At 40.8% G+C, this 26,215-nt stretch overlaps 2 protein-coding genes and 2 non-coding genes across 5 annotated transcripts; 1 reads left to right on the forward strand and 3 right to left on the reverse strand.

Moving 5' to 3' along the window:
* Positions 1-8,028: 8,028 nt before the first annotated feature.
* On the reverse strand, positions 8,029-11,147 carry LOC149286106 (large ribosomal subunit protein uL23-like). The gene is made up of 5 exons (XM_089494458.1): positions 11,123-11,147; positions 10,293-10,473; positions 9,014-9,190; positions 8,760-8,829; positions 8,029-8,083 (listed from the first exon to the last, which is right to left on the reverse strand). The coding sequence occupies exons 1-5, from the start codon at positions 11,145-11,147 to the stop codon at positions 8,069-8,071; spliced, it is 468 nt and encodes a 155-aa protein (XP_089350584.1). The 3' UTR covers positions 8,029-8,068.
* Positions 8,167-8,230, reverse strand: LOC149286107 (small nucleolar RNA SNORD42). Its single transcript, XR_016277694.1, has one exon. It is a non-coding gene; the product is annotated as a small nucleolar RNA SNORD42 (small nucleolar RNA).
* Positions 8,899-8,967, reverse strand: LOC149286108 (small nucleolar RNA SNORD42). Its single transcript, XR_016277693.1, has one exon. It is a non-coding gene; the product is annotated as a small nucleolar RNA SNORD42 (small nucleolar RNA).
* A 5,152-nt stretch (positions 11,148-16,299) lies between the features above and the next one.
* Positions 16,300-25,556, forward strand: LOC149286109 (ras-related protein Rab-34-like). 2 transcript variants are annotated; one of them, XM_089494463.1, is made up of 10 exons: positions 16,300-16,360; positions 17,678-17,774; positions 20,812-20,877; positions 21,618-21,719; positions 22,027-22,091; positions 22,331-22,382; positions 22,826-22,907; positions 23,390-23,480; positions 24,150-24,257; positions 25,489-25,556. In XM_089494463.1, exons 1-10 carry the CDS (start codon positions 16,300-16,302, stop codon positions 25,554-25,556), a joined length of 792 nt encoding a protein of 263 aa, XP_089350589.1. The 2 variants fall into 2 exon arrangements, with proteins under 2 accessions (XP_089350589.1, XP_089350591.1); XM_089494465.1 differs by having other exon boundaries at positions 16,300-16,353; positions 17,683-17,774.
* Positions 25,557-26,215: the final 659 nt, after the last annotated feature.

Below are 26,215 nucleotides of genomic sequence, written 5' to 3' on the forward strand. Positions count from 1 at the left end.
ATGCCAAGTCAGCCAGTACATGCTGAAACCTGGCTAGCTGCCCCCCTTGTGTATTGATGCTGCCAGCAGTATGGGGTCTGCACATCACTTACAGCCACCCTGTACCAGCGTGTATTGGCTGACTTGGCATGATAGGAGTGTGATTGCTAACAGCAATCACAGCGAGCACAGTCCCATCATGCCTAGGTACCAGCATTTACTGGTTGCCTGGGTATGATAGGAGTGTGATTGCTGTTAGCAATCACACTCCTATCATGCCAAGTCATATTGCTAATTTTGTCCAATTGTGTGTTACCTACTTTTATTAAACATGTGAGTTTTTATTATTATTTTTAACGGTGGGGGTCATTTTCGGTTTTGGCTAAGTGAACCCTGAATGTTTTGGTCCAGAATTTTCATTTTAGTTCATCCCTAGAATAAATCTAGGGAATCCTGAATTTGTAGTCGCAAAACTTTCAAGGCCCAGAAATCAGTGAGAGGAAGAGTAAAGGTTTTGTCATTTTACTTTATTTTAATCTGCATATTTTATTAAAGGCCATATTTTTTGTCACAGTGAAAAATGAGTGCGGCTCGCGCACGTATACAATTCTGATGAAGTGGCCCACTGCAGAAAAAACTTGGACACCCCTGGATTATGCCCTTTGTACATGCGCCCCTTTTTCTTTGATTTTTTTACAGATATGATTCAATATGTAAATTGAATTTGTTGAATTTGTTGAAAAAAATTGTTGGGTAAAAATCATGTTTTTTTGAGGGGGTGAGGGGGTGGGGGGGCCCTTAACAGATTCTCGCACCCGGGCCCTGAGGCGTCTAGTTACGCCCCTGCTGCTCCTGCGACCCAGAGGTAACGGGCCATGACAGGAAGAATTCCCAGATATGCTCATCAGCCACAACGATGTCGTCAGTGGCCTCTGTTTTTTGATTGCCCCCCCAGGCCAGCAACTGCCAGCCCTCCCCACACGCATGGGCCAAACCACAAATAGGCATACTAGCTTTATATTTGACATGTATAAGCAATAACAATATAAAAACCACATGGGGGATGTGTATGCCTACAGGACTACGTCTCATGTCAAGAACAAAGAGGGTTATGAATAAAATGTGATTCTTGGGCAAAGCATTAAAATTCGGTCACTTTTCAAAGTTTGCACCATAATTAATTTGTGTACATAATCCCCAATATGTTAATAATGTGATCTCAAAGGTGGTATACCAGGTAAACTGTTTATGAACAATTTTGAAGTTTATGCAATTTTCATTTTGCAGAAAATCATTAATTTAGGGGGGAAATCAACATTGCGCACGTCATATTTAATGGGTACTTAATGGTTTACTTAATGCTTTACTGGGAATCCAGTAATTCTATCCAGATATGATTATCAACCATCCTCTTCTGTCTTCTAATCAGTTCACTGGTGTAATTAATCAATTTAATGGAATCCTCCGTGTTTCAGAGCAATTATTTGCGGTGTACAATCCATCCCGAATCCCGGGGATTGGCAGAACATTGGCACATGCAACGCTGATTGTCTGAAGATGAGGGGATGTTGCTTGATTGACTAATGTAGGTCTTCTTTGGAGCTTTACAGGTAGGACAAGATATGGCAGGTGTCTTGTCAGCATGCAAAGGATGTGACTTCACAGGCTTATGGCAATCATCAGGCTTACACATATGTTGGATGCAGAAGGTAGATGTTTCTGAACTGGAATGCATTGTGATCCTTGGGGAATATCCATGAGAATCGATTGGTCCAGCTACATGTGATGGGGCAATGAGAGGTTGAGCGCAGGTATTCAACATGGTTGAACAAGAGTCTTGAGAAGATCCATGTGGTCTGCATTCTGTTTGGTAACAACGAGAGCAAAGGAAATGAGGCCATAGAGGTTCGCTGCTGATGTGAGAGGGTCCTTTCCCAGTATAAGTATGAGTTTTGGTGGAGCAATACTGATCATTACTCTCCACGTTTGATGAATAGTGAATGTGTTTCTGTGTTGCGTTCTTGCCTTTGCCGCACTTTGCACAATTCTCGGTGGCCTGCTTTATCATCTCTGCGATCGTGTTACTGGGTTTCATATGGTCAGCCATTTTGGTCTGTGCTCTGAATGGGTGGGAGTCCTGCAGATATTAATTGCTTTGCATGTCAGGTAGGAGGAGATTGTCATGGAATGGATGGCACAAGGTGTTGTCTTGGCTGGGTGTTAGTGAACTCTTCTCAAAGGTATGGCTGCAATGTTGATCCCTGCAGGAAAAAATAATTATAATGTTTTTTTGGATGGAATTAAGAAATAATCATAAATTAAATCAACGCTTGAATATTAACATAAATTCTTAGCAACAATGCTTGGGTTGAATGTCTTCTATAATGAGCTAAAGTTCCTGCATTCCTGCCACAAAAGAGGACATGTTTTGGAAAGATTTGCGCTCTTCCCTCATATTTCCTAATTTTAGTACCTGGTACAGACGAACTGAGTTTATAACCAAACACATAAGTCCCCAACAACTCTAAAGACCAAGAGAATTTAATTCTGTGCCCACAGACCACTTTGATCTCCTGCAAGAGATCAAATGATTGTTACCCCCCCCCCCCCCTGTGATGTACAACATAAAAGGGAGCTGCATGCCCCCTGCAATGATGGATAAAAGGGAGGACTGCGGCACCGAGGGGATGGCACGTGACGCTACCTTTGGTTAGGCCTAGAGCAACCGTGAAGGTAAATACATCACTGGTGACCCCTAGGAACTTTCTTCATTGAGCATCAAAGTGGGAGGTGGTGAGAAGGCCTCCCAACCCCCTTCCCAAGCACAACGGCTAATGAAAATGTACATCATATTAAAGGGGTAATCAAACTACATATAGACCGGTTCAGATTACAGCGTGCAAAATCCATGCATGATTTTATTTTTTTAAACTGGCTCCTGACGCAGAGATCCTTCTCATTTCAGTTACGCTGAGGGTTTACCACATAATTCATGTCTCCAGTTAAACTCGCAATGATTTGTCGCTGACAAAAGTCGCTTGGTTGTACTTGTCCCCCCTGAGCCAAAAGGTGCCAGCCCTCTCCTGGTAACATTCTGAACCCATAGACCACATTTATAACGCACCCGTGCATATAATAAGGTAAAATGCGAGACACCCAATATATATCCACCTCCGTTTACTTTGAGCTCTATCCTGACGAACCCCGTTATTTCAATGCGAAATCTTAAAGCCACAGGCAAGTACTTATTTATTATTGAGGTTATGAATGTGAACTGCCTCTGATTTATTAAGCTTATGGGCCACACATGGGTGTTGCTTTTGAAAATCAGGAAGATGAAACTACAAATGTAAATAACACGCAGCCTAGACAGTTTCGTCAGCCGTCCCTATGAATTATTAGGCAAAATATTATGGAGACCCAAGATTTGGATTTCTTTTTATTGCCCAATAATGTTTCCATGTAGTCTAGGCGCTGCTGATGTTCTTCTTACCTGGGGGTCACAATCTCTGTTGATTATATTGTATTTGGCAATGTGGCTCAGTATTCTGATTCTAGAACATTGTCAGTTGGCCTCATCCATTTAGTTTCCTACGAAGCCTCACCTAGACCTGTAACTCAGTTTCCTAACATGACAAAGACACATCGTCCCGTATCAAACTGCTCGCGATGTACTTTAAGGGAATGAATATACCGTATACAGTGATGTACATTAGCATTAACAAAATCTGCTTCTCTCACTTTGTTACGATGAGCTTCCTTTACCTGTAGAAAACATCATTGATCATCATGTAATAACAGACCCACCAGCATTTAAGAAAGAATGTATTTAAAGTGAAAGTGTCATGATTTTAGTTTTATATTTAATGTACACAGTAATAGAACTGAGTTTTTGTTGAACCCTTTATTTCAATAAACGTTTAAACCCAGGTAATCTGGAGGCTGCTAAGGTAATATGATTTATTTACTGTGCTCAAAAACCACTCAGATACACCCACATACTAAGTATGTTCCTCTGTACACTTTAATTAATCAGGGTCTGCCTGAGTGATTAAGACAGAGCCATTTTATTGCTTACCAGAAGGCAGTTGTATAACGAGTCGGCGCGTGTAGGAGACTGGACAAAAATCCTAAAGCCGTGATTACATATTAAGATACTGTTCTGTGAAAACATGCAAAGATTACCAATGTTTTTTTAAAATAAAATCTAAATGTATTTTTAATCTGATGGGAATAACAGAAAAACAAGCAGTGCTTCCCTTGTAGAAAGGGGGCCTTCCCACTCCATTTTCACTAATAAGTACCCTGTTGCCTGGAACTTGTATTTAAATAACCCCAAGCTTGTATCTTTTAGATAGAGAACATACCATATAGATGTACAGCTTGTCCTTGTACCACATCTGCACTCCCTCAGGTGGCAAGCAGACTGCAAGTTGTCACATCCAATGTTGGCCATGACATCACTTTTATGGCATCATAAAAGGTTGTTCCCTCTTAAAGGGGCAGTACCTCTACACCAGAGATAGTCTTGTTTCAAACACATATTCAAACAGCCCCCCCCCCCCCCCTTTTTATACCAGCTCTCAAACAGGAACGCTTTTCTACCACCAGTATTTGCTGCAGTTTGGATGGGGCTACAATTACCATGCAAAGCTACAGCTCTACTGCTGGCTATGCATCATGGCACGTATAGCTCATGTGTGGATAACAGCGCTAGCCACAGCCAGACGTATGCACTTTATAAAACATTGGAAACCCAATGCAATTACCCATTTCTAACATATTCCAAAATTATAACCTGCGCTTTCAAATTAAACGTCCTGCTGCTCCTCCAGGCATCTGTGGAAGGGAGGGTTGCCTGTATTATACAGCACATGGCTAAAAAACAGGAATCCACTAGGTCATTCAAAATCACTATAACCCTTTAGTTTTTTTGCATGCAATATACACTTGCAAAATAAAAAATACAGAGCATATATGTATATGCAGCTGATGTACTGCAGGTTTTCCATTTGAATGCATAGAAGCACATCCATAAAGTGATATGACAAACATTCTATGCTCGGCTGAATCCTAAATGGCAAATAGTAATCTGCTGAAGACAAGAAATCACCTTTAAGATGGACTCCTGGCATAAAGATTTTTCCCTCTTATTTGCTAGAACTTGTCAAGGGTCAATGATTACATTTCAGCAAAACGTTCCCTCATACGAGTTAGAAGCCTTTCAGACTCATGCAATTTCTGGCAGAGCAGGCATGCTTAGTCGAGTAGCATATGCACCTGAAACAATGATGTGCTGCTATCGCTTAACGGAAAGAGATGCAAGCGATAGCCTAGAATGCTATAGAATCTGCAACGGCCAAGCAAACTGGTATTGCATCGACACTTAAAAACCTAAAAAGAGACAGCAGATAAGAACCATTAGGCCCATCCAGTCTGCCCAACCCGAGTACTTTCCTTAGTACCTGTCCTTATTCCTATCCCATGCTTGCTTAAATGTCTTTACTGTATTAACACCTACCACTTCTGCTGGAAGGCTATTCCATGCACCCACTATCCTTTCTATAAAGTAATATTTCCTGATGTTACCATTAACCCTGTGCCCCTCTTGCTTATGACTTTCTTCTTGTTGTGGTATTATTTCTCCTTTTAACCCCTTTAATCCCAGGGGTTTTTGGTACCTCAAAGCCCAGAGCAATTTTGCCATTTTTGGGGGTATGTCGGTTTAGCGATGATTCTCTTTTCCTGTGAATAGTGTACCCATATAAACTATATATTGTTTTTTCAAGGAGAGATAGAGCCTTCGTTTGATACCATAGTTAGATGATTCGCTGAAAATTTAGAATGAGGAATTTAGTAAAAACTAGCGAAGATTAGAAAATTAAACTAATTTTTTTTTACATTTTCCCTCTGAATCCTCACAAAATTAGGTAAAGTGATGGAAAATCCCCTCCAAGTTTATCAATTCAGGTGTCCTGATTTCAGAACTACCTAATTTATATAGATTTTCCAGACTTTCCCAGCACCAGGGAACATACTATAAGGTGTACAATTTTGTATAATTTTTATGCCTATGGCTTAACGGGTTTGGGGGTTGTGAACGGGGGCAGGAGGGTTATACTGGCTAGATGTTATGCTAGGGCAATGGGAAGTAAGGTTTTTTAATAATTTTTTTATATATATTTTTAAAATTTTTTAATTTTAATTTATTTACATTTTTTTTATATATAATTTTTACACAGAAATGGTTAGAGGTCCTCCTAGGGACCTCCTGAACATGCCAGTGATGTCACAATGACATCACAGCTCACATAATTTTTTTTGTATTATATATATTTTACTGATTTATTTATTTTTTAAATGAATTAACTTTTTTTTTTTTCTGCTTTTTTCTTTCAGGACGGGAGGGGGAGTGAGAGAGATGGTTTCTCACTCCCCTCCCCGCGATCCCCCTGCACCTATCACACTGTGATCTCTATGCAGGTCCTCACAGACCTGCATAGAGATCGCAGCGTCTCTGTGCCTCATCGGAGGGCAGGATATCCCCGCGATCGGGCACTTTCAACCGTAACAGCTTACCGGCTTTCATGCCGGAAGCTGTTACGGGAGATCGGGCAGCATAAAGCCGGCGATGCCTGATCTCCCGTGCATAAAGCCAACGACAGCCTGATCTCCCGTGCAGCGGCAGGGATGTGTCCCTGACGCTGCACGAAGGGCAGGACGTACCGGGACGTCCATAGGGGTTTCTTTGTGGGCGTTTTTTGGACGTCCCGGTACGTCTATAGGGGATTGAAGGGGTTAAATAAACTCTTCCTTTATGTACCGTATTGGCTCGGATATAGGCCGCACCCTAAAAGTTTGGTGCTTTTTTAAAGTTTTTTTCTTTAAAAAAAAAGCACCAAAAAAACATGCTGCCACTCTGTCTCCCCCCCGAGATATGCTGCCACTCTGCCCCCTCCCAACTTACCAGAGGAGACTCCCGGGTGTCTTGCGGGGGACATCTACGCAATACGCGTATACAACTTCCGGTGCCGGCACTCAGCTGATGTGCCGGCACCGGAAGTTGTATACGCGTATTGCGTAGATGTCCCCCGCCGGCCCCACAAGACACCCGGGAGTCTGCTCTGGTAAGTCTTGGGGGCAGAGGTAAAACGCATTGTGCGGACGGTCACCGGCTGCGGCGATGCGCGTAAACAACCTCTGCAGCCAGTGACCATCCGCACGATGCGCTTAGACAACCTCCCGTGCCGGCACCCCCCCCCCGTGGAAAGTGCTGGCAGGGGAGGCTGTCTAAGCGTATCAGAGAGTAGGATGCAGGTCCCCTGCACCGCTGCGGGGGATCTGTATCCTAACCCTGCCCGGCGCCCGGGACTGCATGTCCCGGGCGTCAGGCGCTAGACCCCGAATATAGGCCGCACCCCGACTTTAAAGACTTAAAGTGGGGGGAAAAAGTGCGGCCTATATTCGAGCCAATACGGTATTTAAATATTTCGATCATATACTCCCTGTCAAGTCTTTCTTCCAGGCTATAAATGTTAAGATCCTTTAACCTTCCCTGGTAAGTTATCCATGAACCATTTTAATAGCCCTTCTGACGTTTCTCCAACATATCTATATCCTTCTGGAGATACGGTCTCCAGTACTGTACACAATACTCCAAGTGAGGTCTCACCAGTGATCTGTACAATGGCATGAGCTCTTCCCTCTACTACCAATACCTCTTGCTATACAACCAAGCATTCTGCAAGCATTACCTGCTGCTCTACTGCATTGTCTGCCTACCTTTAAATCCTCAGAAATAATTTCCCCTAAATCCCTTTCCTCGCACGTTGAGGTTAGGACCACTAAACCTAGAACTAATAATCATATATACGGCAGGCAGTTTAATAGCAGCCGTGATACTGCACAACTCACTATTAAATGGAAGATCTTTAATCCAGCGGTGTTATTAAACACTCTGTATTTGAGTCCACGCTCTCTTACTTATGATTAGCAATGTAGAAATTGTAAACAAAACCAAAAATACACAACACATTTCCATTTATTTTATTTTTTTATTAGCTTCTGTACAGTTGTTGCCACTGCAGGTTTAGATGATGCCAATCTGTAAAAGGAAAAAACTTGTTAGAAACATATTTTCATAATAGGTAAGAGCAGCCAATATTGGATGTTCCCAAACTGTAAAATGTGCATCAGTGGTTCCTTTGAACTCATCAATGTAGTCAGACAAAATAATTTCCATCATTTGCACACTTACCCCTAACATTATTAAACCTAGAAAGAGAGATATATATATATATATATATATATATTTTTTTTTTTTATATATATAAAAACCTAACAGCATTACCATACCGTCAGTTTTTTTTTTTCCCCACAAAGGGATATTTGGTTTCAGTCAGGAAGGTGGCCCTAAGAATATTCATGCAAAGCACACCCATAATATAATATATCTATATAAAAAACAAATTAAAAAGCAGTCTGTTTGCCTGCTCACACCATTACAGAACTTATTTGAAATACTTATATTTTGTTTCAGCCACAAAACTGAGAACAGAACAAAGTGCTGTGACTTGCATACCGACTGAAGCTATTAGTAGAACATTAGATGCCTACATGTTAACCTGCTTTTTTTTTTTTTTTAGATGTCCGAATGCAAAGTTTGCACTTTCCTTGTCTTGGGAAGGTTTTTATAGACTGATCTAAATCAATCAATTTGGGGACCAGCCAACTCGGAAGTAGTAAATGTTTTTTTCCCCAGATAGTCAGTAGCCCATTACCTTGTTAGCTACATCCAATGCATCATAATCAGGAGCAAGGCGTACATATGCCTTCTTCTCACCATCAGGCCTGAGGGGGAAAAATAAATAAAATAAGAACTCTGGAAGGGTTTCAGCAATTTTGTGCTCGTCTCCTATCATGCATCAGTGGTTCCTTTGAAAACATCACAAAACTCAGACAAAAATAAAAGTTTTCCATCATGTGCATACACACAAGAATACAAAGTGTCTGGCTTTGCACATAAACTACTCACCTGATCAGGGTGTTTACTTTAGCAACATCTATATCATACAGTTTCTTCACTGCCTGCTTGATTTGGTGTTTGTTGGCTTTGACATCCACGATGAATACGAGGGTGTTGTTATCCTCAATTTTCTTCATGGCTGACTCGGTGGTCAGTGGGAACTTAATGATGGCATAGTGGTCAAGCCTTAAAAACAAAAAAATTTACAATCTCAAATATTGTCTCTTTATTCAGAAAGCTACCCCTTAAGAACATGTTCTGCTATCAATGAGGTCCACCAGATGACTATATTACCACGTTAGAAAAACTACTAGCGCACAAACTCTTATCCTTCCCATCATGTGACAGAATATAACAAGCGTGAGAACATCCACCACCCCATGTCACATAGAAGACAGCTTTTATCCGTACCTTCAATTTAAAAGTGCAGGTTTATTAAACATGGCAAGGTTTAACACCTTAAGCTTGTAAACCTTAAGGACAAACACCTGCACATCTATTACATATGAGGTCTAAAGTTATAAGCAATGGCCGTCAAGTACAGCAATACACAACATACACACTAAACGGACATTTTGGGTAGGAAGTGGGAATTAGTAGCTAGAATCCTAGTACCTTTTATGACTTCCGAATGCCGCATTTTACAGCAATGCTCTAAATACGATCCAAAAGGACTTTAATCTCCAAGAAAAGTTTGCTTTAATTTTCGGGGTGCTGCCCAAAACCACAATACCCTTAAACATGTTGTACCCCACAATACACATTAGCTGGTCATTACTCAGCTCTGACAGATATACTTTAAGTACAACAGCGATGCCTACAATGACAGTTACACTTCTAGTCCCAGAACGGGCTAATAAGGCAAATTGGGCAGCCTTAGAATTCAAGCTAAATGTCTGAGGTTTTAATATGTGGCATGATGTTCACATGTAATCCGCCCTGATACATACCAGGATCAAACGACACATGGAAACCGTATGACAAAGCCATATTCTCTAAAGCCAACACAATTACACGAATCACTGTCCATGGCTGTGAAACCCGATGTACATCAGTGTCACATGAAGTACAATCACAGGCATTCAGGCTTTGATCGCTTTAACAAACATCATCTGTACTCAGAGATCTCACAGAAGCTTCCATGGACTGAAATATCCTCTAACACAATCTTGGTCATTACCACAGCACACGGCTGTGAATACCGACTACCACTCAGGACAAGGACCCCAGAAACGCCTTCACGAGACTCTGATCTCCTCCTGGTAAATAAGATATGTCGGGCACGTACTTGTTCCTGGTAGGAGCACTTTTTCTTGGGTACTTGGGTTGCCTCCTCAATCTCAAGGTTTTGGGCCTCCTGAAAGTGGGGGTCGTGCGGATCTTCTTCTTCTTGTGACTGTGGACTCCTTTCAAAACAGCCTTTTTGGCCTTGAGAGCCTTAGACTTTGCTTCAGTCTTGGCAGGGACAGCTAAGAAAGATAGCAAAAAAAAAAGTCATGTGCAGTGTAACCTAAAAACATACTTTAACATTAATACACGGCAAAGGGCGTGATGTGTAATACAGCAACACGAATGATCAAAGCAAGCATTCAACAGGCAGCAAGTATATCGCATGTGGGAAGCCATGATCACAATACCCATAAATAACAGCTATCGATATATATGTAAATATATATGTATATCGTGACACATCGAATATGGGTGAAGTACCAGGAGGGGCATCATGCTCAGCAAGTTACCTGCCAAAGCGGGTATTGGCCGGCCACGCGCACGGAGGCCTAGCTACATTGAGGGCCCGGAGCATCAGTAGTGAAAAGCTGGAATCACGGATTTCATACTTTGATCGCTTTAAACATCACGTGCACCGGGGTCCCCCCACGCGCGTTCCCGTAAGGAACCCACAGCTACAAGCCTGCATCACCGCCACGCACGGTATGAGTCTCGCCACACGCGGGCACCGCTCGCCGGCCTCCCTGAGTACTGGGGCCTACAATGCGCAGAAACAGCGCGTAACCGGCACAGCGCGGCCTCTGCCCTTTGCGGGTGCCTCCCCTCTACAGCAAAGCGTTCCACTTCAGGAACTGCGCTAACTGCAACACTTATTCTCCCGCAGCTCACCTTCCTTCTTCGCCTTCGGAGCCATCTTGGGTAGAAAAGGAAGTGCGAGGGGTTTCTCACGCAATATCACAGGGGCTCTTTCCGGAAATATCGCGAAGGGTTCCTACTACGGACTGGGCAATGCCTCACGGGATTTGTAGTCCTGGTAGGCGGAACTGTCACGACGCGTGGCTCTGTATATGATGTCGTCGTCACATATGCAGCAAATAAGCGCATTTTACAGAAGAGATAATATTTCGTCACTCCTTCATCCTTTTTCAGTGGCTGCTGTTTGTTGTGTGTGATATGTTTTTAATTTAGGAAAATAATGAGGTTTACTAGATGAATGGGCAAAAATTCCCACAGAAACACCACAAAATCTGGTATAGCTGCAAAGGGGGGGGGGGGCAACTACATATTAATGTCTATGTATTTAGGGTTGGTGTAATGTTTAGGTGTCCCAATACTTTTGTCCATATAGTGTATGTCTTGAATTTTGGGGTAGAATGGCAAATTACATATATTTCAATGACTATAACTATGTTTTATGGTTACTATGGCTTCTCCCAAGTAATAATACTCAGATGTATCTTTTGTACTTTTTTGCACATAGTGAACCTCGTCCCATTTAACTTCCTTGGCCCCTGATGAGTGATAATTGCCTGTAGTGTTTCCAAGTAATTAAATGTCTAATTAAATATATACATTTTTTTACAGCAACACTGAACACGCTTTGGCAGGGCTTAATGAAAATGCCCCAGGAAATCATAAGGACACTCCTTCAGCTTTCTCATTAAAAATAGATAGTAACCAGGTGTATTACAGGAATGTATAGATTTACTTTTTACGATATGATATAAAATGAAGGTAACAATGAAACAGTTATATTAATTTACCTCTAAAGCCAAAGAAAGGGAAAACGCTGCGTGATTTGATACAATTACCTATAAAGATTTCTTATTAATTATTCGATGCTAGCAATGTTAAGGTGATATAATAATAGTAAAGTTATTAAATCCATCAGCATTATCTTTTTTTATCCAGGACACCATGTAGTCTACTACTGATTCCTACTCGGTTGACATTACAGTGGTAATTCTGAAATTGTGGTCTCCTAGCCATGAGTGGTGTCCAGGACCTTTGATGACATAAAGAATTATCATGACATAAAGAATTATCATGATGATGTAAAGAATTACCATGACGACGTAAAGAATTATCATGACGACGTAAATAATTATCATGAGGTCAAGAATAACCATGATGGTGATGTCAAGAATTAACAGGATGGCGTCAAGAATAATCATGATGACATAAAGAATAGACAAGGAAGGTGCTTGTTACGGTGGAACATCTTTCTGCCATGGCTTTTTGTTCCACATGCTTCTGAAATCCCACTCTCAGGGTGCCCTGCACTGATTTATGCTATAAAGACATTTTTATTGGGAAATACAATGATGTGTTGGCAAAAAAAGTTCTTTATAAAAAACCAAAAGACACCGTGCATTGGTTTGTTCGTACATCACACACATACTCGGTAACACTATGTAAACACGCTGATCTGAGACAAAGGCTCCATCTAAATGTAAAGTAGGGGATCGTCATGTATGTGCGAAGGGATGTAACACGGCTGAGGGATAATCACATTCTGCTTTTTCCAGCCCCAGTCACTCCTGGGTTCTTTCCAGCTCTGCATGGGGTGCGCAGGCATTTCCTGAGTGAGCGCAGACCGCTCCACGGGGGCTTAGTCACTCCCATCACCCCCATGAACCAGAGCGGAGAGCGCAGCCAGCAGTCGGGGGGGAATAATAGGCAGGCGGCAGAGCTATCTGAGTCACAGTGAAGAGAAGCAGCTGGAGCCAGCCGGCCCTCCTCCTCCATCTCCCTGTCGTCTCTCCACGGCTTGTGGGCACCCGCCAGGTTTACAGCGCGGCATCTCCTCCGCACGGCATCTCCTCCGCACACCCCGCACGGCATCTCCTCCGCACACCCCGCACGGCATCTCCTCCGCACACCCCGCACGGTAAGTGCACAGCGGATGGGACAGGCGGAGCGTGGAGCCGGTTCAGAGCTCTGTCTGCTCCCCGCTGGGATCTCACAATCCGCACTCTATGTGTATAGATCGTTATGTATGAACAGAGCGATTACAAACTATAAGAGATGCTACAACTCCCACAACGCTCACCCACTGCCCAAAACGTCTGTAATGCTGGCTGATCGTACTGGGAGTTGTATGAATAGCTGGACAGTTAGGGATTATCCATCCCATAATACATGTAATTCTCATTGCTCTGTGCATAGATTACAATGTGAATTGTATGTTAATAATGCGCTAGATGTATGTTTCCATGTATGTTTGTAGTGTATCCATGTATGTTTGTAGTGTATACATGTATGTTTGTAGTGTATCCATGTATGTTTGGCTTGATGGCTCCCACACACATGCAGTGCCCCGATCTGCACGCTTGCAGCATGTCTGGAAACACAGCTGGTGGAGGCTCGGTGCGCGGAGCTGCTTTATAGAGTTCAGATCCCTTGGAATTTCCTGCTCTCAGATTACTGCCCCAGTGCTGCAGGATTTACCCCAACCAGCCCCTGCTGGACAGACTCCACAGGGTGTATTAAAACCCTTCCAGGAGATTTCTTCTCACAATCATCCAGAGGCAGCCTAAAGAGCAGGGTCTGCACGCTTTATTATTAATATATATATAACAAAAGTTTGGGGTCGCCTAGAAATGTCATTGTTTGTAAAAGAAAAGCAAAATATGCCCGTTTAAAATACCATAAAATGCATCTGAAATCCAGCGCAGACGGGGTTAATGTTGTAAAAGGCTGATTTTTAATGGAATATCTTCATAGGCTCACAGAGGCCCTTTATCACTCCCATCACTCCTTTATCACTCCATTCACTCCTTTATCACTCCCATCACTCCTGTGTTCTAATGGCACATTGCGTTCACTAGACCAACTTTAAATTTAAAAGGCTAATTGATTGTTAGAAAACCCTTTTATGTTACTGTTACATAAAACAGCTAAGTGAGCCCAAACCTTTAAAAAGTAGTGTGCATCAGATGTACTTGAATATTTTTAATTAAAACAGGTTAGGAGTTAATGCAGTTTTAGAAGATGGGGTACAATGTAATAATAATCTGTACATATGGATAAAACCCATGAGTTTACACCATGATGGGTTCATTGCTGGTGACTATTTCTGAAGTTTAAGGGGACAATAAAGCCTCAAACTTTTTTATCATGCAAAGGAAGTATTCTCATTTATGTCCCATAAAAAAGAATCCAAAAACACCAACATCAGCGCTAAAGCAAACATCTGTGATGCAGTTACCGAGGATGCCCAGTTTTATTATCATATGTTAGAATTGTGTTTGCACTATATGGGTCAACAAAGGGTTACATGTAACATTTTGGAACGTAACAGTGTTTTTTTATTTATTCCATGCCCGTCTGAGACCAATTCAGATGATGTCAATGTTCTCCTTTAAGGGGTTCATGATATTTTTAGCTAAGTATAATGGATATGTATTACAGTTAAGTAAATGTTTAGTGGCTTATCATATAATGTTACAATTCTTAATTGAGAATCGAGACCCTCTAGTGGTCCCGTAATCTTACCATAACTGTTAAATTTAACGAATACATCTAGCAACAACTCCGTAGGGCTAGGCAAGTGTTAATCTCCAGATGTTGTTGGTCTGCTGTCCCTATTAGCCGCCCGCCTGGAAAGCTGCAGATCCAGGGGTTAGTAAGTGTCGCACCCTAACATCTGGAGAGGTGCATTTACAGTGCAGATTAAAAATATTAAACACAATAAAGTTGAGATTAAACTAATAAATGAAAAATGAAGTATCGGTGGATTACAATTATATTGCACAGTAAAATAAAATTGTTCTCTGTTTATTATTATTATAAATTTACTGAGCAAGTCATTCTATATTCTAAACTGCCAAGCATCTCTATTAATGTTCTGGCAAATCATAGCGAGTTATAAATTAAACGTTATTCGGCTGGAAAGTTGGAAAAGTGTTTTTATCACCACAGCGGCCAATGGGATGTATGTGCTGCTTTAACCATTTCTTTGGTAGGCTGGAAAAAAAGCACTTTAACAACATTGCACTTTTTATCCAATAAAGTGCCCAGACACAGGTGACCCAAATTTGTATATATATACCGTATATATATATTGTAAAAATATTTATTTTTCTTTATATTATTACATTTTGTTTAGAAAGAGTTTACAATGAAAATTAATAATAACAATAAATTAAGAAATTATAAAATTATCAACATAAGACACACTAGTAGAGAAGCAGAAGAGAGCGGTGTTCTTGGGATCTTATATACCTAAAGACCTTTAGTGGGGCTGTCCATGACATTAAACTGTCCCTTTAAATAAGTTGCCATTGAATTTTTGTGATGGAAACATGGCAACAGGAAGAATTACAATGAATAATTCAAAGTCTGCTGACACAGATTGCATGTCGACACACAAGAACACAAACCTACCTATAGCACAACTACCAAACAATACAGTGCTGGAAACAACAACAGAGGCATCAGAGATCAGGTCCTACAGGACCTAACCTATTAGGTTACTTATCCATGATCTGCAGGGCATGCCGATGACTGTTTTATTGCAATCATTTCTAAAAAATTATTATTATTTTTAGAATACCACCCATGGTATGCTCCTGTTACCATCTACCCCTGTGCCTATTCATCTTCATGATCTGCACTGTCACCCTGAATTTTCCTTCTAAGGGGGAGAAAGAACCCCAAATCCACTTAGTTATAACTTCCCGCCTTGTCTATTGCAACCTTATTTTTCGTCAGCTTTGCGTCGGCTCCACTATTTGAAATACTTGATACATGATGTGGCTCAGATGGAAGGTATTTTAATTTAAATTACAACCGAATTTGAAAACAGTACATTGTAATTTGAAAATATCCATGAAAGATGTGAACAGGGTGTAGTTAAGTGATGCAGGAATCATAAAGTGGGTCTTTTTAACTTTAGAGTGTTTTCTCTTGTTTAATGTTACCTAAAATCTTAAGTATATATTCTTTTAATTCTTCATTCTTTTTTACATAGTAAAGACCTCGCTCGTTAGCTCTTTGCATGGAACCCTAATGATGTGACTCTTTTTACAACAGGAGGGTTTTGTCTGTTCGTCCTGCTGACAATGAGTGTTCTTCCCCCAGTGAGGAGAGACCGAATCGTGGGGGAGCTGCCCCAGGTAAATGAACATTATTATTTTTATTTTTTTATATATATATTTTTTTTTATTTATGATTTTTATATCACAGCATATCGTTGTATGGGATGTGTGTAAAACAAATGCCACTAATCAAGTATAGAGCTGTACCGTGTTAGCCATAGAAAAAGTTAAAGCAAATTTGGTAAAAATGATACTTTTTTTTTTGGCCAACTGAGGTTTAAGGGATCGCAGGCTTTTGAGACTATTGTGCCTATGAGCTGACACTCCATACACAATGTTTAAAGGTAATAATGGCATTTGCAATTCTAATGAGGGTCTGCTTAATGATTCACATAGAAGCCTTTGTCCCTGCGTAAGTCATTGTCTTTTTAAAAGGACGTTTAACTGCTTTTCCTGTAAACACCAAAAAGGAGTACAATATTTTACATTCTAAGTTTAGCGAGGGGTAGGCAGTCCGTTGCAACCAAGGTTCTCCTAATTACTAGACTTGGGCGCCAGCAGAAAGTTCACGTTCGTTTTCAGGGGAAAAAGTTTATTTGTATTCGACGAAGTTCATCTGTCTCTGTATTCGTATTCCACAAAAATGGGTGCAACATTTTAGTTTTCGGAAATTCCGTTGGTTCTTCCAGTTGCCATGGAAACAATTAATAAACACGTAAACGAAGTTTTTGAGACCAATGGCTGGAAGAAAGATCGCTTCCGTCCCACTAACCTGAATGAGATTCCTAGAAAATACATAAATAAAAGAAATCTAACGTTTTCTTGACATGCACAGACAAACATGTTTAACGTTTACTCTCAAATCATCTATTGGTGTCACTGGAACCTAAAGGAATTGAGTAGAACTTTTTCAGTTTTTGCCTGTAGAGTTGGCGTCAACAGAGCATTTCTGTGAAAGCTGTATTTTGCTATAACTGCCACGCTAAGTGGAAACACCCTAATTTACTTAAAATGCCTTTAAAAACATATTATGTGTGCCATCCCCCAAATGTGTAATGTGACACCTACTCCTCGCCAACGTCTACATGTGTGGTCTCCACTTTCTGGCTGTGGTTTGTGGACTTCAAGCCTGTGCAAGTTCTACTGAACAAAAAACACAGCGATCCGGGCCTAACTCCAAGGTGCAAATTGCTGTATAGACAGGAACAAACTTGGAACAATAAAAATCATCTTTTGCCTGTTTAGTATATGATTGTTCAGCTCAGTTTCCATTCAGGCAAACACTACCTGCGCCATCAGAAGACTCCTTGGTTTCCCTACATGTTTCCATTGCTACCACGAATTTTAGCACATTGGGGTTTGTAATGATTATCTAATATTTCTTATTTTGTTTAATTATTTTTTCAGTGCTTCACGAAAGAGGCATGTCTCCATACCAGGGATTCCTTCCATCACACAGTAAGCAGTGCCTGCAAGCAGCAGCGCACCGGGACTGTGGGGTAAGTACAGCCGTGTCATACAACAGCATGTCTCCTAGAGGACAGCCGGTACATTTACTGGACGGGATAGAGTACCACTCGCTGACAGATCCTGGTTACAGTACAACAGGACACTTCTTGGTACAGTCATAACGGGGAGAATTCCAACATAATACACGTTAGAGGATGGACCGGGTGACGTGATTTACTCCTTTAAGCTCAATACATCCTGTTTAATTTTAAAGGACTAACCAACTCCCTAAGGGGAACATCATGGATGTTTGCATGTTCTACTATGGTCCTTAAAGATCTGGACTTGCTACGAGTGTGCGCCTTGCTTGCGTCACCTATGTCATGGACAAACTTGTGGTTTAATGTAAATGTCAGATGGTTTGTCCCTCTTGTTTCCATGATGCGGCCACTGCCGATTATGAAAAAAATAATAAAAAATGTTACAAAAGGATAGTAAACTTATAAGCAAACCTGGAAACTTCCCGGGACAGGCTACCCCAAGCACTTCCTCTCCTAGCCAGCCATATAGATTGGGTTAGCCATGTGTGGGACAGGGCTAGACCCAAACAGCAACGAGTAGGGTAGCAAGTAGGCTAAATACCCCTCATCCCACCCGGAGAAAGAGACCCGGGGAATCAGAGCTTCACTCGGAGACAAATCCCCACAACTAGACACAGTTCCATACAGCCTTATAGCGTTTATATACCTAACAGCAGATAAGTCATTATTTTCAGGCATTCCTGATCACTTATATTTTTGAGCAGCAGTAACTTTCATGTGTCGGCTGCTGGTGTCCCTTCAGAGCTGTAATCTCCAGAGATGAGGTTAATGAGTGTGGGAGTGTGAGCATTGTTAGGCATGCAGTACAGGCCAGTAATACCGGAAGGGTTCTGAATATAATTATAAGTTACACTGGTACTGATCCCAGCTTTCCCATCCCATGCAGCCGCTCATCTGGGCAAGCTGCCTGTTCAACATTTTTCCATTAAAAACAGATCAGAGCCTCCTGTGTTCCTGCATTTGTTGACTTTACTTATAAGCGTAAGAACAGAGCCGAGTCATCTTTGCTATGGTGACCACACTGTCTCCAGCTACCTTTGGAGCTTCATTTCCCGAGCGCTTCAAATGCAATTTAAAGAAGCAGTAGCAGCCATAAAGAGCGTCTAATACAGAGATAGACACGAGTGACCTGTTAAAAGCAAATCCGGTCCTTAGTTTTGGGTTGAACCTAACGATAAATATACTTACACGTCGGTACATCTGTGTGTATGTTTATATGTTTTCTTTTCACGCTGGGAATAATAGGGCCCGGATCATGTGAGCGGAGTATCTCTGGCTTCTGTGCCTAACTCTTGTTTATATATTATATCAGTCCCAAAATATGCGTTCTTTTCTGTCTTCTATTAAAAAAAATAAGATGGGTCCTAGAATTTTTTTATTTGGCTCCTAAATTCAGAATAAATTTGTTCAGTGGATTTGAGACACTTCTTTTACCCTATTGCCCCCCACTTCGGTGTCATAACACAAGGCAGCAAGGAGATATCCCGCCAGGTCCGCGGTTGCGCTTGAATTCCATGTGGCAGTTTTAACAGGGTGTATGAATTTAAAACTACCTCTAAATTATAAGAATCTGCTACTAATGGTAAAAAAGCCAAAAAACGCGGATTCAGATTATTGTTAAAGCATGTACTTCAGGAGGATTTCAGGATTACCCAAGGGATACTATTCTCACTAACAGTTTCAAAAGGGATGATTGCATTAGCGCTATACAGGGTAAAATATTTAGTGACCCCCAAGCCATTTGCCACTTGTGGGCTTTAGGGAAATATTCTGTATGTAGTCCGTCATATACAGTATTTAGTGCCGGGCTGCGCAACTCCAATGCTTGAGGACTGCAGACAGGCCAGGAATCCTGTCTATTCCTGCCTGAAAAGAAGTTGAACTAAAGGCATTACAGCCCCCCACTACCGGATTGGCCGGGAGCCCCCCACTAAGTCAGGCATACTGCTAGGCCGGAGCAGAAGAGCTGGCATGGGCCTACCCGCTCTTGAGCCAACAAAGGTGTATGTGTGTGTGTGTAAGTATATATATATATATATATATATATATATGTTACTGTGTGGGTGTGTGTTAGTATGAGTGTGTTAGTATGTATGTGTGTGTGTAAGTAAGGATGTTAGTGAGGGTGTAGGTATGTTACTGTATGTCTGTGTTACCAGGGCCAGCTGAAGACTTAACGCCGCCTGGGGCGAAGTTTAAAATGCCGCCCCTCGCCGACGCCGGGGGGGGGGGCGGCATTATCTACCCCCCCCCACCGGTACTTACCCTTAAACAGTCCTGCGGCGAGTCTCCCTGTGCTGCCACGGTGCCGGCTTGTAATGCTGAGCGCCGGAAATTCACGTCACTTCCGGCGCTCTGCATTACAAGCCGGCACCGAGACCGAACAGGTAAACTCGCCGCAGAGGAGAGAGAGAGGGGCGCCGAGCGGGTAAGCAAAAACCACTCGGTGCCCCTCTCTCTCTCCTCCGCTTCAAAAAAAACAAAAAAAAAAACGCTTGGGGCGGCAAAGTGCCGCCCCTTCTGAAGTGCCGCCTGGGGCAATTGCCCCAGTCGGCTCCATTGTAGGGCCGGCCCTGTGTGTTACTATGTTACTGTGTTTTTAGGATGTGTGTGTTACTGTATGTGTGTTTAGTGTGTGTGAGTTTGTTAGTGAGTGTGTTAGAATGTTACTGTGTGTGTGCAAAAGTATGTCAGTGTATATGTAAGAGGAGCTTGGGGGCCCCAACCATACGTCTTGTAGGGGACCCGGTCAAAATTTTTGTTACGCCACTGATTGAGATGCTTGTGTCCAAGCTGAGATATCCGAAACCGGTGTCCTGTTTGCTGCCTCAAAGACTGACAACCCCGACCCAGTGATCTCTGTCTATAGAAAACCATATTATACACCTGTGCCAAAGCAGAGATACAACTGCTGTGTCTGACAGTGTGTGGGAGTGACATGCTGCGTACATGTTTAACACTGTATGTATTCTGTATCTCCCAGCAGATTTAAGATCTCCAAGGTTATTGTGGTCGGTGACCTTTCTGTGGGAAAGACATGTTTGATTAACAGGTAAGAAAAGGCGAATTTTTATGCATTATATGGTCCTTGAGATCTGTGTGCTACAAAAGGCTGATATTAACTAATTATTTTCTATTCTTTATTTAAATTTAAAAGACTAAATAGATGAATGAAATATGAATTTCCCTTTTAGAAAGGAATTTGTTCAATTGATCAAATCATGCAAAAGTAAAATTGCACTTGGATTAGTATGGTGCTTTGAATTTGGGTTTTAATAACATATGTGGCCTTTTGCAATGAGGTTATAGGGGTCTATTAATTAATTGATTGTCTTCTGCGAGTTTATACATCCCACAGGATTTTAGGTCATGGTCAGCAACATGTGAAAAACAAAAAACAGACATACTGGAAACCATGATCAATATCTCAGCTCATAGTGCCGCTCTAATATATATATATATATTTTTGCCTGTTAATAATAATAATAATAGTACAAGCAGACTGCCAGCGACCTCCTTTTTTGCATTGACCCCTTGCATTCAGTGTGTGTTAGGATGTAATATCGCTTAGTATTGCATGACTGTTATTTAGTGATGATCGTATGAAGTGTGTGAAAGGATGCAATCACAAACAAGAGCAATTTTACAGAAATGTTCGATTGATGGGAATAGCGGAGAAAGTGCTGATAGCTGATAACCAATAATTAATAGCACCCGATGTATTAGGCATATATGCAGTTGTTATGTTTGAACTAGTAGTTTACATTGATATTACTCTGCATCTATCCTAAGGTTTTGCAAAGACACGTTTGATAAGAATTACAAAGCAACAATCGGTGTGGACTTTGAGATGGAGAGATTTGAGATTCTGGGAGTTCCATTTAGTTTGCAGCTGTAAGTACCATGTTTTGAGGCTGGTAGAGAAGTTGAGCGGCCTCCCAGTGGAAGTGGCAGAGGCCACTTAAACATGCATGGGATGGGCATATGTGTATACTAAATCTAAGACAAGATTAACGATTTATTAAGGTCTGCGTCTTTACATCAGGAAAAAATAGGCAGACTGGATGGCCGAATGGTTCTTATCTACTGCCACGTTTTATGTTTCTAGACCTAATTTCTTCTAAAAGTGGCTTATCTATTTTTTAGGGTTAACATTGTAATGGTTCATTTTTTACTAGTGTCTAACATTTCTCTGCTTTAGGTGGGATACAGCGGGGCAGGAGAGATTTAAGTGCATAGCTTCTACTTACTACAGAGGCGCCCAAGGTAAGCTTTGGCTTAGCTGGGACTTTGCTTGCCTAATTTTGCCATCTTGTACTCATTACAGTGTTTAAACAATGGGGAACAATTAGTAACTTAAATATTTTCACTTTTGTTTCTAATCCATAGCGGTTGTGTGGAATCTCATGTGTTTAGTTTACTGAACTCTCATCTCTAGTTACATTTTGATGTTATTTTTCCTTAAAGCACACGTTTGCATCTGTTTTCTTTTTTTTTCCCCCCAGCCATAGTGATCACATTTGATCTGTCAGACATTTCCTCCTTAGAACACAGCAAGTAAGTGACACATTTGCTTCTGCTTCTTTTTTTTAGCATATGCAAAAAGAGATGGTATAATGATGAAATATCAAATAATCAGACAGCAAATACATATTCTTTTGCTGTACCAGAAATTAGTGGAACAGTCAAAGTGAAAGGATACTTGAAGAATTAATGCACCCTATACTTTCTTGCCCCCTATAATCTTCTATCGCTTAAAATTTTGGTCTTAAAAATAAATCTCTGGGGTCATTTACTGCGTACAACAAAGTGCTAGTTTAAAAATACATAAAATGTGTGACAGATCACTTTTTAGCCCATACAATTTTTTTTATCATCAAAATTCATCCTGTTCATCCTTATTTTATTTGCCGATATATTGTACCCTCCCTGCCTAGTACAGGGAGCATTGTGAAAAGGGCCGGTGGTCGTAGCCTGACGGTTCTTTCCTTAATTGACAGGCAGTGGCTCCGAGACGCGTTGAAGGAAAATGATCCCTCGTCTGTGCTGCTTTTTCTGGTTGGGTCAAAGAAGGATCTTTGTGTAAGTATTGTTCTAATCATGCAAACACCCTTGATTTCCATGCTCTCCGAAAGCAGGAAAGACAGCTCAGATCCCTGATAGACATTTATGAACCATGATACCCATGTAGAGTCTCACCTGGTGAACCTTGGAAGATCCATCGCTATGTAGAATGCGGCAGAGTTCATGCAATAACTTTGTTATTGAACTGTTATTGCAAATAAATCTGGTAAAAGTTCCAGCTGTCTTGTTTACCGGTAAGTTCATAAAACATTTAGCTGCAAAGAAGAGGCTTAACTTATTCCTTCAAAGCATTTACATTCTTTTTGACTTTTTTGAATTGTGATCAGTAGATTAGTGGCAGGAGAAGCCAACATTATTTTACACTAAAAATATCACTTGCTTGTTGATTGTAAAAGTATTGGTGCATGCGCAGTATGCATTCTACGACCAGAAAATGTAAGGTATTAATGTCATTTGATGATCGTCTTTCTTCTCCGCAGTCATCATCAGAATACGCTCTCATGGAGAAAGACGCGCTTCGGGTCGCTAAGGAGATGCAGGCTGAATATTGGTCTGTGTCCTCGCTAACAGGTATGGCAAAGGCAGCACACCGTGCAATGCAGCCACCAGTAATAAATGAAACATCACCAGTATTAGTGGTTAGCCAAAGATTAATTAACAGTAATTAACATATGCATACCTTACTTTGTCTCATTCATCAAAATACTATCCTTTGCCATTCAAAGTGTGCCGTGCACCCGGAGTTGATAAAAGTTTATATACTTTCCCCTTAATACCAGTCTAAGCTGGGTTTACAAAGTTAATATTTAGATCTGAGAAGCATTAATTTAGGTCATAAATGGGGCTTGCCTTTCTATTGGCATTTTGATAAAACAACACAATGAAATATATATATACAGATTTTAAGCCAAGTATCTATAACACAACTCTCATTAGGTGAGGGTTCTTGATAAGTATTTGTGTTTCCCTTATCTTTATTATTATTACTACTAATATTTATTGATTTATATAGCGCCATCATATATTGCAGCAATGAGTAAACATGACATAACAAACAGTGCTTTGCATAACAATTTTTCATAGATTATTCATTTAATATTCTTTTCAGAAGTAGGTGTATTATATGTTAAGATTTTACAAATGTGATCAATACACTATAGATTGTAAGCTTGTTCGAGCACAGCCCTGCTCTCCTTCTGTTTCCGTAAGTTCCAATTGTTAATATTTTGTTCTTTACAGGGGAAAATGTAAAGGAATTCTTTTTCCGTATTGCGTCCTTGACCTTCGAGTCTAGTGTGTTAGCTGAGCTGGAGAAGACGAATGCCAGAAAGATTGGAGAAGTTGTTAGTGAGTATCGGTCACTGCTTAGAATTATTTTCCTAGAGATTGCTATGGTTGCTCGCAGTCATCAGTCGGTGATCAGGCCAAGACCTACTTGTCCCCAACCCATCTTCTTAACCTTATAAAATTGTTCTCATCCCAAATATATATTTAAATAGTGGAGCTAGGGTTACATTACGGTAGTAATGCTGAAGCTCTGTTTATGCACTACCATTGCCTTCCCTTCCATGCCAAATATTGGACTGGCACTATTTAGTTTCTCCAGTTGCACCAGTACTTAATTATATGCTAACGTCACTTGCTATGTACTAATGTTCCTAAAACACTACTTATGCATAACCACGTATACTGAATGTTAGAAACATGTTTATTTCTACTGTTGGCTGGTGAGACACCACAAGGTGAACTGACAATGAAGCTCTCATACAGTATACCGTCCATCCTTGCAATGTTCAGAGAGGTCCTGTGTTAATCTCAAAGCTGTATATAAACATACGGTTCTATCTATTCTGCAAATGTAACACTTTAGCATGGAGCATTAGGAACCTCATTCATTGTACCGTTTAATGCCCAAACGCTTTGAACAAATAATTATTAATGAAATTGATTGAATTAAACATTTCTTTTCACGGGAAGACTTAAAAGAACATTCCGGTCCCCAAAATTCTTTTTTAATTTTTAAAGCATGTTGGGTTCCACTTTGAATAGACTCCAGTGCATTTTACTGCACGCAAACCGGTACTTGGATCCTTTGGGTATTGGACTTAGAAAATAAGACGTCTGACTGATTTAACCCCCTTGAAACTAGAAAGCATACGCATGCTCTGTTCATTTTCTATCTCCAATAACTAAAGACTACCTATTTACATGCAAAATGTTTGGAGCAACAGCACCTTGAAAAATAGGAAGTCCAGCCTTCAAGATTTAGGTAATAGAAAGGAAAAAAGAAAACCAAAGTCAGAAGTGGTGGCATGAAGGACATGAATTAATGTAGAGTTTATTTCCCTTTTTTCTATACAACAGTGAATTCCGAGAACACAAGCCAATAAAATGTTATATGTATAGAACTTGTAGTTCCATGATGAAGAATATACTTAATATATAAAGTCCCTGGGAACTTGAAGAGTGCTGGGGTATTAGTATTACCGATATGTTAATTTTCAGGTCCACCCTACTTTATTAACAGAAAAGACCCTCTTAAATTAATATAAATATTTTATTTTTGCACCATTTACAGGAATAAACAGCAATGACACCAACTTGTTTCAAATGTCAAAGAAGAACAAGTCGAAGTGCTGCCAATGATGTGTCGAGGTGCTGCTGGACATGATATTTGCACTAAACAGCTGGAGACCAAAACATTTTACATATCCAAAGAGGATCGCGTCAAAAGGCACGAACATTCTGCTTGCATTGCTCTGTTCTAAGAGATTGATAATGCTCGAGTTGGGTCAGACACAGTTAACCTGTTGATCTTGAAAGGATTACAACAAATGGATGCGATACAACGCTCACCTCTGACACCAGGGGGGAAATCTGTATTTTATTGTTGACATTACTAGCTGAAAAATATTTTTTGTGTTATCAGCAAAATATGTATGTTTTTATGCAAATCATATGGTTTTGTACTTAAATATTTTTAGCGCTGCGAAAAGGATAAGACAAAGAGATGGATGCTCGCCCCAGGAATGGGTGGGTATTATACCCAGAACATGTATATAATATTTCCCAGCATCTTTTGTTCTAAATTAAGCCTGCCTATCATACATTGGTGTGTATTATGCCCAATATTTCCACAATCATGTTTTCATCATTCCTGAGTGACCTCTGCGGCTGCACGTTTCTAAAGCAGTGACATATCTATAAAAACGGTTGATCCCTTCTTTCAATTAAGGCAGGGATATAACCCACTCGTTTTCTTTGTCATTGAATCCCCCTTTCTGCCATAATAGGCCAATTTATAG

The sequence above is a fragment of the Sceloporus occidentalis genome, unplaced genomic scaffold (assembly GCF_023333645.1).
Source record: "Sceloporus occidentalis isolate IW3139 unplaced genomic scaffold, rSceOcc1.0.p SCAF_72, whole genome shotgun sequence".
Classification (NCBI taxonomy): Eukaryota; Metazoa; Chordata; class Lepidosauria; order Squamata; family Phrynosomatidae; genus Sceloporus; species Sceloporus occidentalis.

Excerpts from the sequence above, each read along its gene's own strand:
- LOC149286109 (XM_089494463.1), top strand. The coding sequence starts at position 16,300 with ATGAGTGTTCTTCCCCCAGTGAGGAGAGACCGAATCGTGGGGGAGCTG. Across the intron at positions 21,720-22,026 it reads GTTCCATTTAGTTTGCAGCT|GTGGGATACAGCGGGGCAGG; the intron begins GTAAGTACCATG and ends TCTCTGCTTTAG. Across the intron at positions 22,092-22,330 it reads TTACTACAGAGGCGCCCAAG|CCATAGTGATCACATTTGAT; the intron begins GTAAGCTTTGGC and ends TTTTCCCCCCAG.
- LOC149286106 (XM_089494458.1), bottom strand. The coding sequence starts at position 11,147 with ATGGCTCCGAAGGCGAAGAAGGAAG. Across the intron at positions 10,474-11,122 it reads TCCGAAGGCGAAGAAGGAAG|CTGTCCCTGCCAAGACTGAA; the intron begins GTGAGCTGCGGG and ends TATCTTTCTTAG. Across the intron at positions 8,830-9,013 it reads AAAGTAAACACCCTGATCAG|GCCTGATGGTGAGAAGAAGG; the intron begins GTGAGTAGTTTA and ends TTTCCCCCTCAG.